The sequence below is a fragment of the Rutidosis leptorrhynchoides genome, chromosome 3 (genome assembly GCF_046630445.1).
Source record: "Rutidosis leptorrhynchoides isolate AG116_Rl617_1_P2 chromosome 3, CSIRO_AGI_Rlap_v1, whole genome shotgun sequence".
NCBI classification, from domain to species: Eukaryota; Viridiplantae; Streptophyta; class Magnoliopsida; order Asterales; family Asteraceae; genus Rutidosis; species Rutidosis leptorrhynchoides.
The window spans coordinates 550,022,483-550,037,537 of record NC_092335.1 but is presented as its reverse complement, the minus strand read 5'-3'; the positions used below and the strand labels follow the sequence as shown (position 1 = coordinate 550,037,537).

At 34.4% G+C, this 15,055-nt stretch overlaps 1 protein-coding gene across 6 annotated transcripts; it reads left to right on the top strand.

Moving 5' to 3' along the window:
- Positions 1-7,530: 7,530 nt before the first annotated feature.
- Positions 7,531-13,554, top strand: LOC139898518 (bZIP transcription factor 68-like). 6 transcript variants are annotated; one of them, XM_071881265.1, is made up of 13 exons: positions 7,531-7,597; positions 7,687-7,743; positions 7,827-7,901; positions 8,663-8,752; positions 8,832-8,888; positions 8,974-9,140; positions 9,418-9,472; positions 10,045-10,087; positions 10,181-10,282; positions 10,361-10,416; positions 11,630-11,707; positions 12,165-12,290; positions 13,108-13,554. In XM_071881265.1, the coding sequence occupies exons 1-13, from the start codon at positions 7,535-7,537 to the stop codon at positions 13,183-13,185; spliced, it is 1,047 nt and encodes a 348-aa protein (XP_071737366.1). In that variant the 5' UTR covers positions 7,531-7,534; the 3' UTR covers positions 13,186-13,554. The 6 variants fall into 6 exon arrangements, with proteins under 6 accessions (XP_071737366.1, XP_071737365.1, XP_071737364.1 ...); XM_071881264.1 differs by having other exon boundaries at positions 10,355-10,416; XM_071881263.1 differs by having other exon boundaries at positions 10,175-10,282.
- Positions 13,555-15,055: the final 1,501 nt, after the last annotated feature.

Sequence of the window (15,055 nt, the reverse complement as noted above, 5' to 3'; positions counted from 1 at the left end):
ACGAGTAGAATGGCCATTCGAAGGTAACAACATATTGTCTATCATCATTCTCCCATCTTTAACTAAATAACAGCTTTGTTTCGAGATAGTGCAAGCCCACGAATCCATTTGATCCCCCAACACGAAAGAATCGATAACCAACTTTAAATCTTGCAAAAGAGCCTGATGACGACAAGAAGTTAACTCCCGAGACCAGTCCCAAACCCAAACCCCATTGATGAACCTGTCTGCAATAGTACAATCACCATTCATATCAAGAGAAAAAATACGACCAAACCTGGAAGCAAGCGAGCAATCACCAATCCAAATATCTTTCCAAAATTTAGTGTTTGCGCCATTTCCCACCTTTCTCTTGAAGACATTATTGAGAATTATATTTTGAGTATGTAGATCAGACCAAGAAGAAGTGATGGAACCCCATGTACCACGCCTATTATGTCTGATCTGAGCGCCCGAATTCTCATCACCATGAATTACCTTGATAACTTTCACCCATAACGCCTTGCTGTCGGTCAACAATCGCCACCTCCATTTCAACAATAAAGCCAAGTTGAAAGCTTTTAAGCTCCCCACATTAAGGCCACCTTTAGAATATGGAGCTAGAACTTGTTGCCAATTAATCCACGTCATCTTTCGCCCTTCTTCACCACCTCCCCAAAAAAATCTAGAACGTAAACTCTCCAATTTTTTAAGAACACCAACTGGGCATTTATATAATGAAAAAAAATAAATGCCCAAACTACCTAAAACAGATTTGATGAGCGTTAGACGTCCTCCCATAGATAACAAGTTACCTTTCCATCTGGATAACTTTTTAACAAATCGATCTTCCAACACCTTCCAGTTTTTCACTAACTTCATGTTGGCACCAAGAGGAAGCCCTAAATAATTAAGTGGAAAAGCACCAGCCATACAACCTGTTTGAGTAGCCATGATGCCTAATTCCACTTCCATAACACCCACACCATAAACCTTGGACTTATCTATGTTAATCTTCAATCCAGAAATATCATGAAACAAAGAGAACAACCTTATAATGTTCTCCATGTCCAAAGAATTCCATTCTGAAACAATCATAACGTCATCGGCGTAGAATAAATGAGACACGATAACCTCCGAATTAGCTATTCGAGCTCCCTGGATCAGACCTGAAGAAACATACTCATGCAATAAAATGTTTAGACCCTCCATGACAATTAAAAATAAAAAAGGACTTAAGGGATCCCCTTGTCGTAAACCCCTTAGAATAGGGAATTCACGAGTAGGACTACCGTTAATGATAACTGAAGATCTGGCCGACTTGAGACACATAAAAATCCAAGCAATCCAAGTCGAGCCGAAACCTAAACGCATCATCATATAATTCAAAAACTCCCAATTAACAGTATCGAATGCTTTCTCGAAGTCTACTTTAAATAACAGCATTTTCTTATTATTCTTCTTGTACCACTCTATGACTTCGTTAAGAATCAACGGACCGTCTAGAATTTGTCGACCTCTAATAAACGCCGTTTGTTCAGGGCTTATAATTTTGTCGATCACCTTAGCAAGACGAAGAGCTAGCAACTTAGCAATAATCTTATGAAATGCACCAATTAACGAGATCGGTCTAAAATCGTTTGTGTGCATAGGCTTGGTGCTTTTCGGGATTAGAGTAATAAAGGATGAAGTCGCACCCTTAGACAACGACCGACAATTAAAAGCATTATTTACAGCTGATATAATATCAGCCTTCATAATCTCCCAAAAGTATTTGATAAAATGAAATGAAAACCCATCGGGCCCTGGTGTTTTCTGACTCCCACATGACCACACCGCCATTTTTATTTCCTGTTCCGTAAACTCACTTTCTAAGCTGACAACATCATCTCTATTCAGTGTAGAAAAAGGAGTTAGATTCGGAAACAGAACATCTGATTGCAGGGAAGAAAACTTGTTAGCGAAGAAATCAAAAAAATGATCTTTAATCTCTTTCGGATTGGAGTTCCACATACCATCGATGAGGATACCTTTGATTAGATTATGTTTTCGTTGATAATTAACCAAACCATGAAAAAATTGTGAATTTTCATCTCCCTCGATGTCCCACTTGATCCTTGATTTTTGTTGAATATCTAGATCATCCAGTTGAGAAATCTCTTCTACCTCAACGAAACTCTTTGTCCTCTCGTCTAACTCCTCAAGAGAGGCACAAGAGTTTTCCATTTTACATTCGATCTCGTTAATTCTCTCCTTTAACAAGTGAAGACGACTTTTGTCATTTAATCTATTTGCGACAACCCACGCCTTAATCTTTCGTTTTAGCCGTTTCATTTTCTCAAATAACCCCACGTTCATATCATGTTCTTTCCAAGCCGTGTCTACGAAATCTTTAAAACCATCTCTGTATAACCATGAGTTGAATACTTTGAACGGAATATGACCGAAATCCTTTCTATCCACTCGAAGAAATAAAGGAATGTGATCCGACCATCCCCTATTAAACGCCTCAACAGATAAATCCGGAATAGAGAGATTAACTTCTTGGGAAACAAAGAATCTATCAAGTAAACTCATCTTCGTTCCAGTTTTATTCATCCAAGAATATCTCCGATTGGCAAGCGGTAATTCAACTAGACCTGCATTAGCAATAAAACAATTGAAAAGAGAAGCCCCGGCGAAGTTAAAATGAGACCCGAATCTATCCGCCTCTTCTCGAACCTCATTAAAATCACCGAACATGATGTAAGACCCAGAGTGTTGAGATCTAAAATCAACTAAAAAATCCCAAAGATGAGCTTTGTCACGAATGTCTTGAGGGCCATAGACATTGACAAGAAAAAAAGGATCTTCCAACCCCGAAACTCTTCCTTTAACGATCACATAATGGTCATCGCACCATATACGCTCCCTACAAAAAAAAGAAGGATCCCATATCGACACTATCCCTCCCGAACGACCTCTCGATAGGGAACAAGCAAAATCAAAAGTCATATTACCCCACATCGTTTTTAAACGGAAAAAATCTAAATGCACCATCTTCGTTTCCTGAAGACCCAAAAACATAACACTATTACGAACGCAAAGGTCTTTGACCCACAATAGTTTTCTCCTCTTTCTACACCCCCGCACATTAAGAGAAAGAATCTTCATTTATCCACGTGATAGGCTCCAATCCTGTCAATCAGATTATGGAAAGCATTCTGACAATCTGAGACGTCAACTCCCATTTTCTCACCCAAGTCCATCATCTTTTCAAGTTCGCAAAAAATGGATCCACCATGAAATTTATGAAATCCTTTATATTTGTTACTTTCGTCAGTATCTGAAGGAACTTTTTTTGGTTGAGAGGAGTTCGATCCAGAGTTAAATTCTTTACCACCTTCACCTTTTTGAGTATCACAACTTTGATGAATCCCAACGGAATCGAAAACTGTTTCTTCCACCGCTTCATTTTGAACAAAAGTATCATTATTCTCTTCTTCATTCAAATCAGAATGAACTTCAAAATTCTCCTTGACCATATCCGAATTAATTGAATTAACTTCACTGTCAATGTCATCGTCCTTATCATTACCTTCTTTTCCCTTATCTAGAATCACATTCCAATCTCCAGTTTCATGCACTAATACCGCAAACTGTTTACCTTTCACTTTGACCTCAACTTCTTCATTTATCATAGATTTCTGTTTGGTTGCAACACATACTTTACCAACAGACATAGCTGCATCCTTGCCTTTTTCGAAGAACATGAATTTTCCGAATAAACCTGCTACCTTTTTATATGCAATTGTACCCCATGCACATAAAGGAAGGCCAACAATCTCAATCCAGACAAATCTCTCATCGGGAATAAAATGTTTGTAAACAGGTCTGACAATAGTATAAAAGTTCTTAAGAAAAACATTTTCCTTGAACTTGGTACAATCCTTAACTGAATCGAAATGTAACCATAACCAAAAACCTCCCACATGATGAATTGACACATTATAAAAGCCTTCTTCTTTACATATTCTATGAAAATTCAACATGGATTCAACTTCTTTCACTTTAATCAAGATAGCTTCCTGAGAATCAGGAAAAGTGACCACATCTTGATCAATTAAAGTAATTTTTTTGAGGATAATACCTGTCGTGCCTTTAGACTGATTACCTCCCGTCACAGCTTCAGCAAAGTTCAAATTACTAGTATTCCCCGGATCTGTCTCCTTGTTTACTGAAGTCTCCTCTTTGTTATAACCAGTGTCGTTTGGTTTAGAGTTAAACCTACGATGGCTGCCATTAGCTGATCGATTCTGATTCAGGTGACCTCTCCCCCCTTTTCGTAACGAGGATCGTTGGAACCTAGCCAATGAAGCAAATAAATGAAAATTGCCGATCCAAATATTAGCTAGGGATTTACCCACCAACTCCTCATCTTTGACACCCACGAACCGGACAAAACCAAACCTCTTCCCATTCTTTGACCGTTTGAAAGGAATGAAGGAATCGATGACATGACCAAACGATTCACAGGTATCTCTTAAACTTTTTGCTGTCATATCCTCCGGAAAGTTAGTGATGAAATACGTAGTCGTTGCCTTTTCCAAATCCACAAACGGATCATCGATAGGAGAAGAAGTTTGTTTTCCATTCTTTCTGTGAACTAATCGCCATCGAGTATCCTTGGATTGATTAGTATGAACCCCAACCATGATCGAGACCCCCCACCCCGGAACGAATTCCGTAAAAAAAAAAACTCAGACGTGAATGGATCTGAGAATTTGAATTTTGGATCTATTTTTGATCAGATCCGGTAAAGAGAAAAAGTTTTAAAAGACAAACGAAATGACAAGTTCAAGATAGACAGTGATGAAAGCGGGCGGGAATTTTTTTTGATCGAATCGAAGTTGTTAGTGTGTAGTATCTCAAACATGTTGGATTGATATGTAGATTTACGCTAATAGTAAGTGATTTGAGCATGTTAAGTTGTTTGTGTGTAAAATAAGACCATTTTAATTACTTTTGTTTCATTTGAGTCGTATTTTCTCATTGGTTATTCCGAGTCCCTTTTAAATGACATTCATATTCTTAGTATCGTTGTTTATAAGGTAAACCGTTCAACATGGTCATTATTTTTGCTGTTTCTAATCGTAGATATTCATCACCGAATAAAATAGAATGTTATATTTAAAGTTTACATCAAACAATATAGAATAGAATAGAATATTATTTATAAAGTTTACATCAAACAATATAGAATAAAATAGAATATAATGTTACTTATATAGTTCATGCAACACATCAAAAAACAGAGAGAATCATCACTACCGTCATTAGCAAATCTACATTCTCATTATGTTAGAATATAGAATAAAATGTTACTTATAAAGTTTTATTGACAACATATGATTTTATTAACATTATTTAATAAAATGTCTAAAGGAGATCAAAGTTAAATCCTTACTATCTACACTTTGAAACCTTACTTGAAAAAATTAACATTATTTAATTAGTTTTTTTTTTTTTTCTTTAACAAACATGTAAATTCACATATCTCAAACTAGTTCCATTTTAAATGTGACACAAGTCCATTTCAATTAGCATTATAAATTGTGATATGATAAAGTAAATTGATATGGAGTATATTAGTATTGTGAAATGGTAAAATTTTATTGTTAACTTATAAAAATGTGTTGTTTGTAACATGTATTTGTACTTAATAGTTACTATCTAATAATCTAAAGAAGTGTTTGAACAAGTTGTTGATTATAATTTTCAAATTCGATGGATTTCGGTATTATTTTGTGACACTGTACTTCAAAATTCTTATTTTGTGACATCGTATTTCAAAATTCTGATTTCGTCATTGCTACATCATATTATTCAACAATTATTTTTTCAACAAACAATGTGGTTTTAGTTTTTTTATTATATTTACATTACATGAACTTCAATTCTTCACTTTCATTTATTGTATTAAACAATTTATTTAATTTATTATTTTCTCCGTCTCAAAAAAACTATTTACCGTTCTATTTTTTATTATCCCAATATTATTGTCATTTTTTCTAAATAACCATTAAATATCATTAAATTTCAAACTATATTCCTTTTAATTTAACTTTAAATATATCAAATAATTTATTAATTACTCTTTAAAGAAAATTTTATAAATCATTACTCGTATTATTCGGGGCGGTTTATCGAACTACAAGAAGATGAACACGGGTAGTTTGGTACCTTGAGTGATCTCGTATGATTGTTAAAAAAATAATCTATAGATTTTATTAAAATTTTATAATAATGATGTCATTATTAGGCTAATTCTTTTGTTAAGAAAAAATTAAAAAGAAAAAGAAAAAAGTCTAAGCCCTTAATGTGATTTTCGAGACTAATTGAATTAAATCTACTTATTTATTTATTTAATGTTTTTCGAGAAAAAAATTCATTCTCATTAATTATTAATTTATTAATTATTATTATATTATTATTATTTAAATTCAAATTCAAATATGAGTTCTCTCTACGAGATTAATTATGTTATATATGTATGCAAATACACGTCTCAATAAAAGGTTCTAATGTAGAATTTTATGACAATAAAAATAGTAATTGTGATGAAAATTGGAAGATGATGGTGAGAGAATAAATGTAGCTCATTTATTCCGACCAAGTTAAGTACATCAATGTGTTTGTAAAAACAACGAGAAGTTCTTTAGTCGGAATCCGCCGGGTAATTAAACTAAATGACTTTAGCATTTAAATTAACTTAATAACTAAAATATATCATTAAATTGTTTCGTTTAAATGAATCCGTGGTTCCACGGGTCATTTCATTAGTAATAATATTAATCCAATTGTTTTTCTAAGAGAGTAATTATTAATTTAATTAATTAATTAACAATAAACAATGGGCAGGCCTTATTCTACACCTCCACCCCAAATAGGCTACGTCAGCATACAAATTCACCGTTGAATCAACCAGTAACTCTTGATCATTCACTTTCCAGTCACTATCATCTTCAATCAATTCAAACCTCGCTCGTGAAACCAATATCCCCACGATTTTGACTTCGATCTCTCTTTTTAAATTCCTAAAATTTTAGGGTTTGGAGTTTGATCTAGCTAGGTTATTATTTCAATTTCAATTACAATACTTCACCCCGATTAAAATTACCGGCTCGCGATAACATTCGGTAATTTAATTCATCCTAAGCTCAGCAGAGTGTCATTCATGTTACTTGATTGCTATTTGATTTTTTTTTTCTTTTAGTTTATGTTTTTATTGTTTATACTTTTATGTGAAATTGAAAGTATTATCTGTTTGTGTTGTGTTATGCAGTTTCACATGCCATGTTACATTTATTTGAATTTGTGCTAATACCCTAAAAATGTGATTTTGGAATCCTATATGTGAAAATCTTAATTCAAATATGAAAAATTGAACCCTTAAGATGAACTCAGCTGATTTTTCGTATTCGAATTCCAGTCCCTTTATCTGTTCCTGATGTCACTTTTATTATTATTTATTTTTGTGTCTATTAATTTGTGTATTTATTTTTTTATTAGTGATATGGATAAATCCCCCAAGGAGGCGAAAGACCAGGCGAAGGAGCCGAAAACACCAAATTCCCAAGTGAATGTTATTCTTTTTGTCCATTTACACTGTTGTAAATGCATTTTGACGATATGTATTCATCGTCTGTTTGTTATTACTATGTTCAGGAGCAGACTTCTGGTACTGTTACAGGTACAGTCAATCCAGATTGGGCAGGGTTTCAGGTTCGATCTGTTTAAAAGTTCAAAATTTTACAAATTGGTGTTTTAGCGTTCGAGATATCTTACTTAGCCTAAATGTTGAACAGCCTTACCCTCATATGCCACCACACGGGTTTATGGCATCAAGCCCTCAAGCTCACCCCTACATGTGGGGGGTTCAGGTACTTCGCTTTATAGATTCTTGATTTAGGTTATAGGTAAAAAAATTACAATAATCGATATGATATAACGATGAATTGGTATTCTTTTAATGTCTCTTATTTTGGGTTTTCACTGATGTTGGAAAGACAAGGTTACGTTGATCGTTACACTTATCGATGAGCATGCTAGCATGGCCAGTTTTAGTAGTTGACTCATTGATAACATGATTCTAAAGTATTTCTACATTAACTGTTTTGACAAAGGCAGTTATCAATATGTAATCAAGTTTAACATATGCATTTCTTTTGTGGTATGAGGGACCTTATTTGGCTTTAAATTAGGAAACAATATTGTTTTTGAATAAGGTAATTATAGTACCTTAATTACGGGACTATAGGTATGCACAGTGGATACTGTTTTTGTTTTCATACTTGACTACTGACTACTGACTAGGGATTCTTTATGGGTCATTGAAGATAAATACCTTTTGATTGGGCCGAATTCTTGCATAGAAATTGTTATGATTGATCTATAAGTTCATACAATCTTATAGAAAGTTAATGTAATTCACTGCGTAAGTTTTGCAAACTATGTTTTTCCTTATTAATAACAATGTTAAGCCCAAGACGCAACATAAATCTCCTATGGACCACATACTACATTTTCAGTGCTAACGATATATATAACAATGTTACATACACACATGCTACATATTTAGCTATTTTCATTCATTTCATTGTAATTTGTGTTTCATTTTTCTGATATTATTGTGGACTCACAGCATCTTATGCCACCTTACGGTACTCCTCCTCATCCATATGTTGCCATGTATCCCCCTGGTGGCATTTACGCCCATCCATCCATGCCTCCGGTATCTTCCTAATGTTTATCTATTTAATTTATGATTTTTTTAAAACAATAATAGTAAAATTCGTTTTTTATATCAATAGGGGTCGTATCCGTATCCGTATGCAATGTCTTCTCCAAACGGTGTCGCTGAAGCTTCTGTGAGTTGACTGAGTCAATACAATAATGGATTTTGTAGGGTCCACTACTTGATTCTTCGATAACGATATATGCATATACATGTAGGGTAATACTCCTGGGAATACAGAAGTTGATGGTAAGTCACCAGACGGGAAGGAAAAACTTCCTATTAAAAGGTCAAAAGGAAGTTTGGGCAGTTTAAATATGATTATGGGCAAGAACAATGAACCGAGCAAAACAGGTGCATCTGCTAATGGAGTTTATCACAAAAGGTATAATGAATACATCGTTGAGCTATAGTTTTATGGCTTTACAGTTTGAAGTACTCTGTATTCCTTCCTGTATTGGTTTAAATCTGATTACTTATAACCATTAAAAACTTAAAGTTTTTTATTGACCTTTTCAAAACACTAGAGAGGTGGTAAACACAATCAAAATGAGCCTTAAGTAAATGGGTCAAATTTGCCATGTCTGTTACTTAGGTCAGCAAATGCTGCTCTGAATATGATAAGTTATAAGTTATTATATTTGCAAATTTTGAATTTTCAGTGCTGAGAGTGGAAGTGATGGTTCAAGTGAAGGAACCGAAGGAAATTCTGAAAATGTGAGTGCTCTTGCATAGTACCTTTTCACATGGTGATTTTATTACGATGACAGTCCTTTAAAATAACCGTTGATCTGGATGGCTAGAGTTATTATTTTAATCTACCATCTAGATTGCGAGTTTCCACAACTTGAAGATTAATGCTCATGGTTGCAAAAATCGTTACTCGGGGAGTACTAGGTCGTGACTTTTTTGGGAGTACTCTGGGAGTACTCGGATGATGAGCAAGTTTGACTTTGACCTATTTTTGACCCATTTTTCAAGTAATCCCGAGTTTTGGCCGATTTTCCGAGTGATTCCGAGTATTGGCCGAGTTTGACCAAATGTAGATTGTCGGAACCCACCGACCCGATCATTTTCTTTGGACGAGCATTACAGTCCTATCGCCCCTCAAGAGGAAACCCCCTCGACGAATTCATACGGGCATCGTGTGTCGTAAGACCCCCTCGGGTGAGGTCGAACGCAGGACATTCACAACCTCCGAGGCCCATGAAATGGGCGGGTAACCTCAAGGTTATCAACAATACAATAACACCTTGAGGTTAATTTTCTTTTTAAAAAATATATTGCAGGAATCCCAAATGAAATCAGGATCTAGGCAAGATTCTCTCGAAGGTTCGGTTCTTTGAGTGTCTTATCATGCAGTCATTACTTTTCCTTGCTTTTTGTTACTAAAAAAACCTAATGTTACAATGATATTAGCGACAGGTGAAGCGTCTCAAAATGGAAACTCTGGAAATGGAGGACCGAATGCTCCTTATTCTGCTATTAATCAAATAGTATCTTGTCCAACCACCAACTTAAATATCGGTACGGAATACTGGAATCGTACAAATTCACCCAATTTGCCTGAAATGCGTGTGAATGTAACTTTTGGTCGAGTTGCAGGAGGAATGGTTAACGTTGGAGCAAGAGATAACATGCAGTCGCAGCTCTGGATACAGGTATACCTTTTTTCAAGTTTGTTGCTTCTTAAAAAGTTATCTTGTATCTGAAATAACGGGATGAAATTCTGCTCTTAATGTAATTTTGGGTTAGTTATCGTTGATAAGGTTAGAAACTCTATTAACAAGGATTAAATGAAATTTATACTGCTTCGAACTAGATAGGTTTCAGGCTCTTTTAATAAATTTTCTTTGGAATAATCAGGGTTTAGAGTAGTTGACTAATCTGAACTACTCTAAAGGTCTAACTAACTATTATAGTAATTTATTTGGATAAAGTACCATAAACCCTGATTATTAAAAGAAATTATTTGTCTTTACTAGCTTCTGCATAGTTGAACATTGAGTTGATACCAATTGACGATTACGGAGTGGAGTATTATTTTATTTTGTTTTCGGGGATCTAAAATGACGATATGAGTTATGACAGTTTGTAAGAGAGTACGTTTTTAGGGATTTGCAGGGCAATAGTTAAACATACCTATTTATACGAAAGGTATATAATGAACACTCTCTTTCTTTGTTTACAAAGAAAATGAATATGATGTCATTATGGTTATCCATGTCCCCATAATCACGAGTTGCATGATTTTCCTTTCCCATGTTGGCCGTGGGACCGGTCGGCATAGGGTCGGTTTTACATTCTATGTAGCCTGATTTCTTGAATCCACGGGATGGGTTCAAGTACTCTTTTCTAAAAAGGGTAATTTAGCCTTTCGGATGATTTCAGTGCTTTTTAGGCTACATTTATCATTTATGTCATGTTCAGCTGAATTAGCTCTATAAGAACTGGTATTAGTTTCTCTTGTTTAATAAAAAGTTGGATTGGATGCTTATCCTTATGAATAAATATATCGGTAGTGACTTGTGCATTAATAATTATACATCTGAAGCGATGTGTTACTTCTAAAATTTATATTGGGAAGGAGGATCCATGTATTTCTTTCATGTTCTTGACACCGAGTTGTATTTTCTTTAATGTATACCATGTTCAATGTAGTTGTCTGTTTGGCTCTGAAAAGTCAACTGATTTTGGTGTACATGAAGCAAAATGTCTAGTAATTTATGGCGTTTGTATGCATTTAATGGATTATTCCATTTCTGGACCTTATTTAGGTTTTAAGTTTTTATGCAACGAAAGTTAAACAAGTTCTGATGCTTTATTATGAGTTATAACCATTGCATAATCTTATTGCTTGATGCTTTATATCAGGATGAAAGGGAACTAAAACGCCAGAGAAGGAAACAATCCAACCGGGAATCTGCTCGTAGATCCAGACTGCGCAAGCAGGTAAATTAACCTTTTGTGCATATAAATCTCTTAAAGTAATATGCTTTTATTGTGATTAACAAAAATATTAAAAGTGCAATGCTTATTTCAATGTTAAATTAAAGTGATTTAGGATGTTCAAGCATAAATGGTTCAATTTCATTTCTTTCAACACAATTTGGCCAATTTGATTTTTATTTATTGTTAATATGTTTAATTTAACATTTTTCCAGATAAAACATAACCCTAGTTAATCTAGTCATAAATAACTGGGTAAACATTGTCCAACAAAATTTTCATTCTGGTTCTTTCTTTATTCAGGGTTTGCATACAAGATGTATTTTGTATGCAAAGTATTAAAAAAGTGCGCGTGAGGCATACAAGATATGCAAGATGCATGATTTGCATTCTTCATGTTCTTATAATATTCTAACTTTGATTGCGTCCATTTTTTATTTTATTTTATTTTTTGGGTCAGGCGGAATGTGATGAGCTGGCTCAACGGGCTGAAGTATTGAAGGAAGAAAATGCTTCTCTTAGAGCAGAAGTGGGTCGCCTTAGAAGTGATTACGATCAGCTTCTTGCACAAAATGCATCCCTAAAGGTAATATCGTCCGATTCTTTACGTGTACCGTGTAGTTCATTCCCTATCACTGTCCATGTCAAACAGTTGATAGTAGTCATATCTAATATATCAAATATGACGAATTGGGTGAGTTGGGTGACAGGGCAAAACGAGTAAATGTTCGGGCAGGGTTTGAGGTGGGATCACCAGACAATTTTTGGGATATTTTATATATAAATACTTTAGTTTGCACAGTGTCATTACAAAAGTTTGATTACTTCAGTACACAATTGAACGAATTAAATAAACTGATTCATCGAGTTCAATGCAAAACTTTCAACTTATTTGTCCCGATCATCACAGTTTTCATTTTACGTGTTTCTTTTTGTTTTGATAAAATTACACGGCTTGTATGAAATTGCCCTTCTATTCCCTAAACTTTTTTTTTGCATTCCTTGTCCTCATGGTTCCATTCTTTTTGCATGGATCGTCCCTCTGGCTAACGATCGTTAAAGTTCTTCGTTAAGTTTGTGTCGCACATGACCTAACTTACTGGAGATTTTTAACGATCGTTACCCGCACGGACGAGCCATGCAAAAATTGAAATCATGAGGATGAAGAATGAAAAAAAGTCTAGGGACTTGGAGTGCTATTTCATACAACCACGCGGACTAGCCGTGTAATTTTGTCTTTTGTTTTCTTGTTTTACTTGTTTGACGCTTTAGAGATAAAACATTACCTGAATTTTTCTACTTATACATAATGGGTTTAAATTGCCATCTCTAGCCAGACGGATAAACTTATTCGAAAGTCTATAAAAAAGCTAATGTATGCTCTCATAACGTATCTTTTGCAGGAACGACTAGGGGAAACCGCTGGGCAAGAAGAAGTAACGTCTATTGGGGATGAACAAATGGACTCTGCTGGTCAATAATCTTCCGGCTTTTCGGTGTTCTCTGAGAGGTTAATCTAACGACAATTAGCAAACAAGAAAATATGTGCTTTTACATAGTAGTACCCACCATCTAGTCATGAATTTATTAAAAAACTGACGTTATTGTGGTGTCTTAGATCCGCAGAATAACTTTGAAATTAATTGTTGTCATCGATGGTTACCAATCGGCCCATCTTTTAAGGCCTGAGGAAACCCGGATGATGAGTAGACTGTAGCGCGAAATTCATGTGATACCCTTGTATTACTATAAAAAGGTATTGGTCTCTAATCATTTTAATATGTTATGTACCAAGTATGATAAATATAAGTGTGGTTTGGTAGTTGCTGCATTTGTGTCTTTATTGTTCAGATTTTTGATCATACCTTCTTAGAACACAAGGAATCAACAGGTTTGCGTTTCAAGTTACTAGTTGTTCTTGTATAATGCAATAAATTATTTTATATTATATTATATTATAATATTATATTATATTATATTATATTATATTATATTATACATGTATCTATCAGACAAAATCTATGAATAGCAATAGGGGTATTTTTGACTTTCCACCTTTTATTTTTATTTTAACTAAATTACATTTCACCAACAAAGCCCCCCACATTTTTCCCAAAAATTCAAATCGCCCCCCCAAACGGGGTAAAGTGTCAAATAATCATTTTCATAAAAATTCTTAAATAAACTTCACCCAAATATTCAACGGGTCATATCTTCTCGCTCGCAACGAGTTAAATTTTTCCGACACCATCGTTAAACTCGAAATAATTTTAGGAACACAATGTCACTAACTATACGCAAAACGGACGCTTTTTAAAAAACGCTAAATATATGGGGTACTTTTCATACACGTTGATTTTGCGTTAAATTTTCAAAAGTCAACAATTCTATAGTGAAACGCGGAGATGCACATATATTGTTAATTTAAAATAACATTTAAATCATTCACGGGTTATACCTTTTAGTTCGACTCGAGTTGTGCTTCAACGACATCATCGTTAGCCACGAAATAATTTTACAAACTAAACGCAATAAAATACATTGAAAATCGAACCTCCGGCGCGAAGCGAGTGTTCAAAAGCTAGTTGTCTTTATTGGAAATAATTAAAATACGCACTGTATAAGAATTTTTTTTATATATAAAATGAGAAAGAAAAAAAATGTATCTCTATTATGTCAGATGGATGAGAATGAGATAGTTTTATCGAGGGGTTTAGAGAAAGGGAAGTGATATGTACACAACCTCGTATTGTTATGTACACAACCTATATGCTTTACAGTGTTGTACTGTACAACACTGTAAAGCATATAGGTTGTGTACATAATAATATGAGGTTGTGTACATATCATCACTCTTTAGAGAAAAGAGTAATCTATCTTGTAGCAAAAAGTCTCGAGAATAAGCTTTCGTGTTGCAATTGTCATTCCGGTTACAAATACGTTTTTAACAAAATTCACATAAAGTTCCTTTATCTTATACCCTAAAAAATACCGTAATCATAAGCCTCCTAAATACCGTAATCATAAGCCTATCTCATTGGACCACGTGTGCTCCCACCACATTTTTTTAGGAACTTAATATATTTTTCCACAGCTAAATATGTGAAATTGTATAAACAATTTTCACTTCGCGGACTTACCTTTTTGCTAATTTCAATTTCAATATATACTAACAGCCACCGTAAATCCGGTCGTTTTGGACCAACACACAAATACAAACAAAGCCACCGTAAATCCGGTCGTTTTGGACCAACACACAAATACAAACGACAAAAAAAAAAACAAATAAAAAAAACAACTTTTACCCCCCAAGTTTTAACATGATGCAACTTCACCCTCCAAAACAGGGGT

Bases quoted from the DNA above. Each gene is read 5' to 3' on its own strand.
- LOC139898518 (XM_071881260.1), top strand. From the start codon at position 7,535: ATGGATAAATCCCCCAAGGAGGCGAAAGACCAGGCGAAGGAGCCGAAA. The intron at 7,598-7,686 runs GTGAATGTTATT...TACTATGTTCAG, and splicing joins CGAAAACACCAAATTCCCAA to GAGCAGACTTCTGGTACTGT. The intron at 9,473-10,044 runs GTGAGTGCTCTT...AATATATTGCAG, and splicing joins CCGAAGGAAATTCTGAAAAT to GAATCCCAAATGAAATCAGG.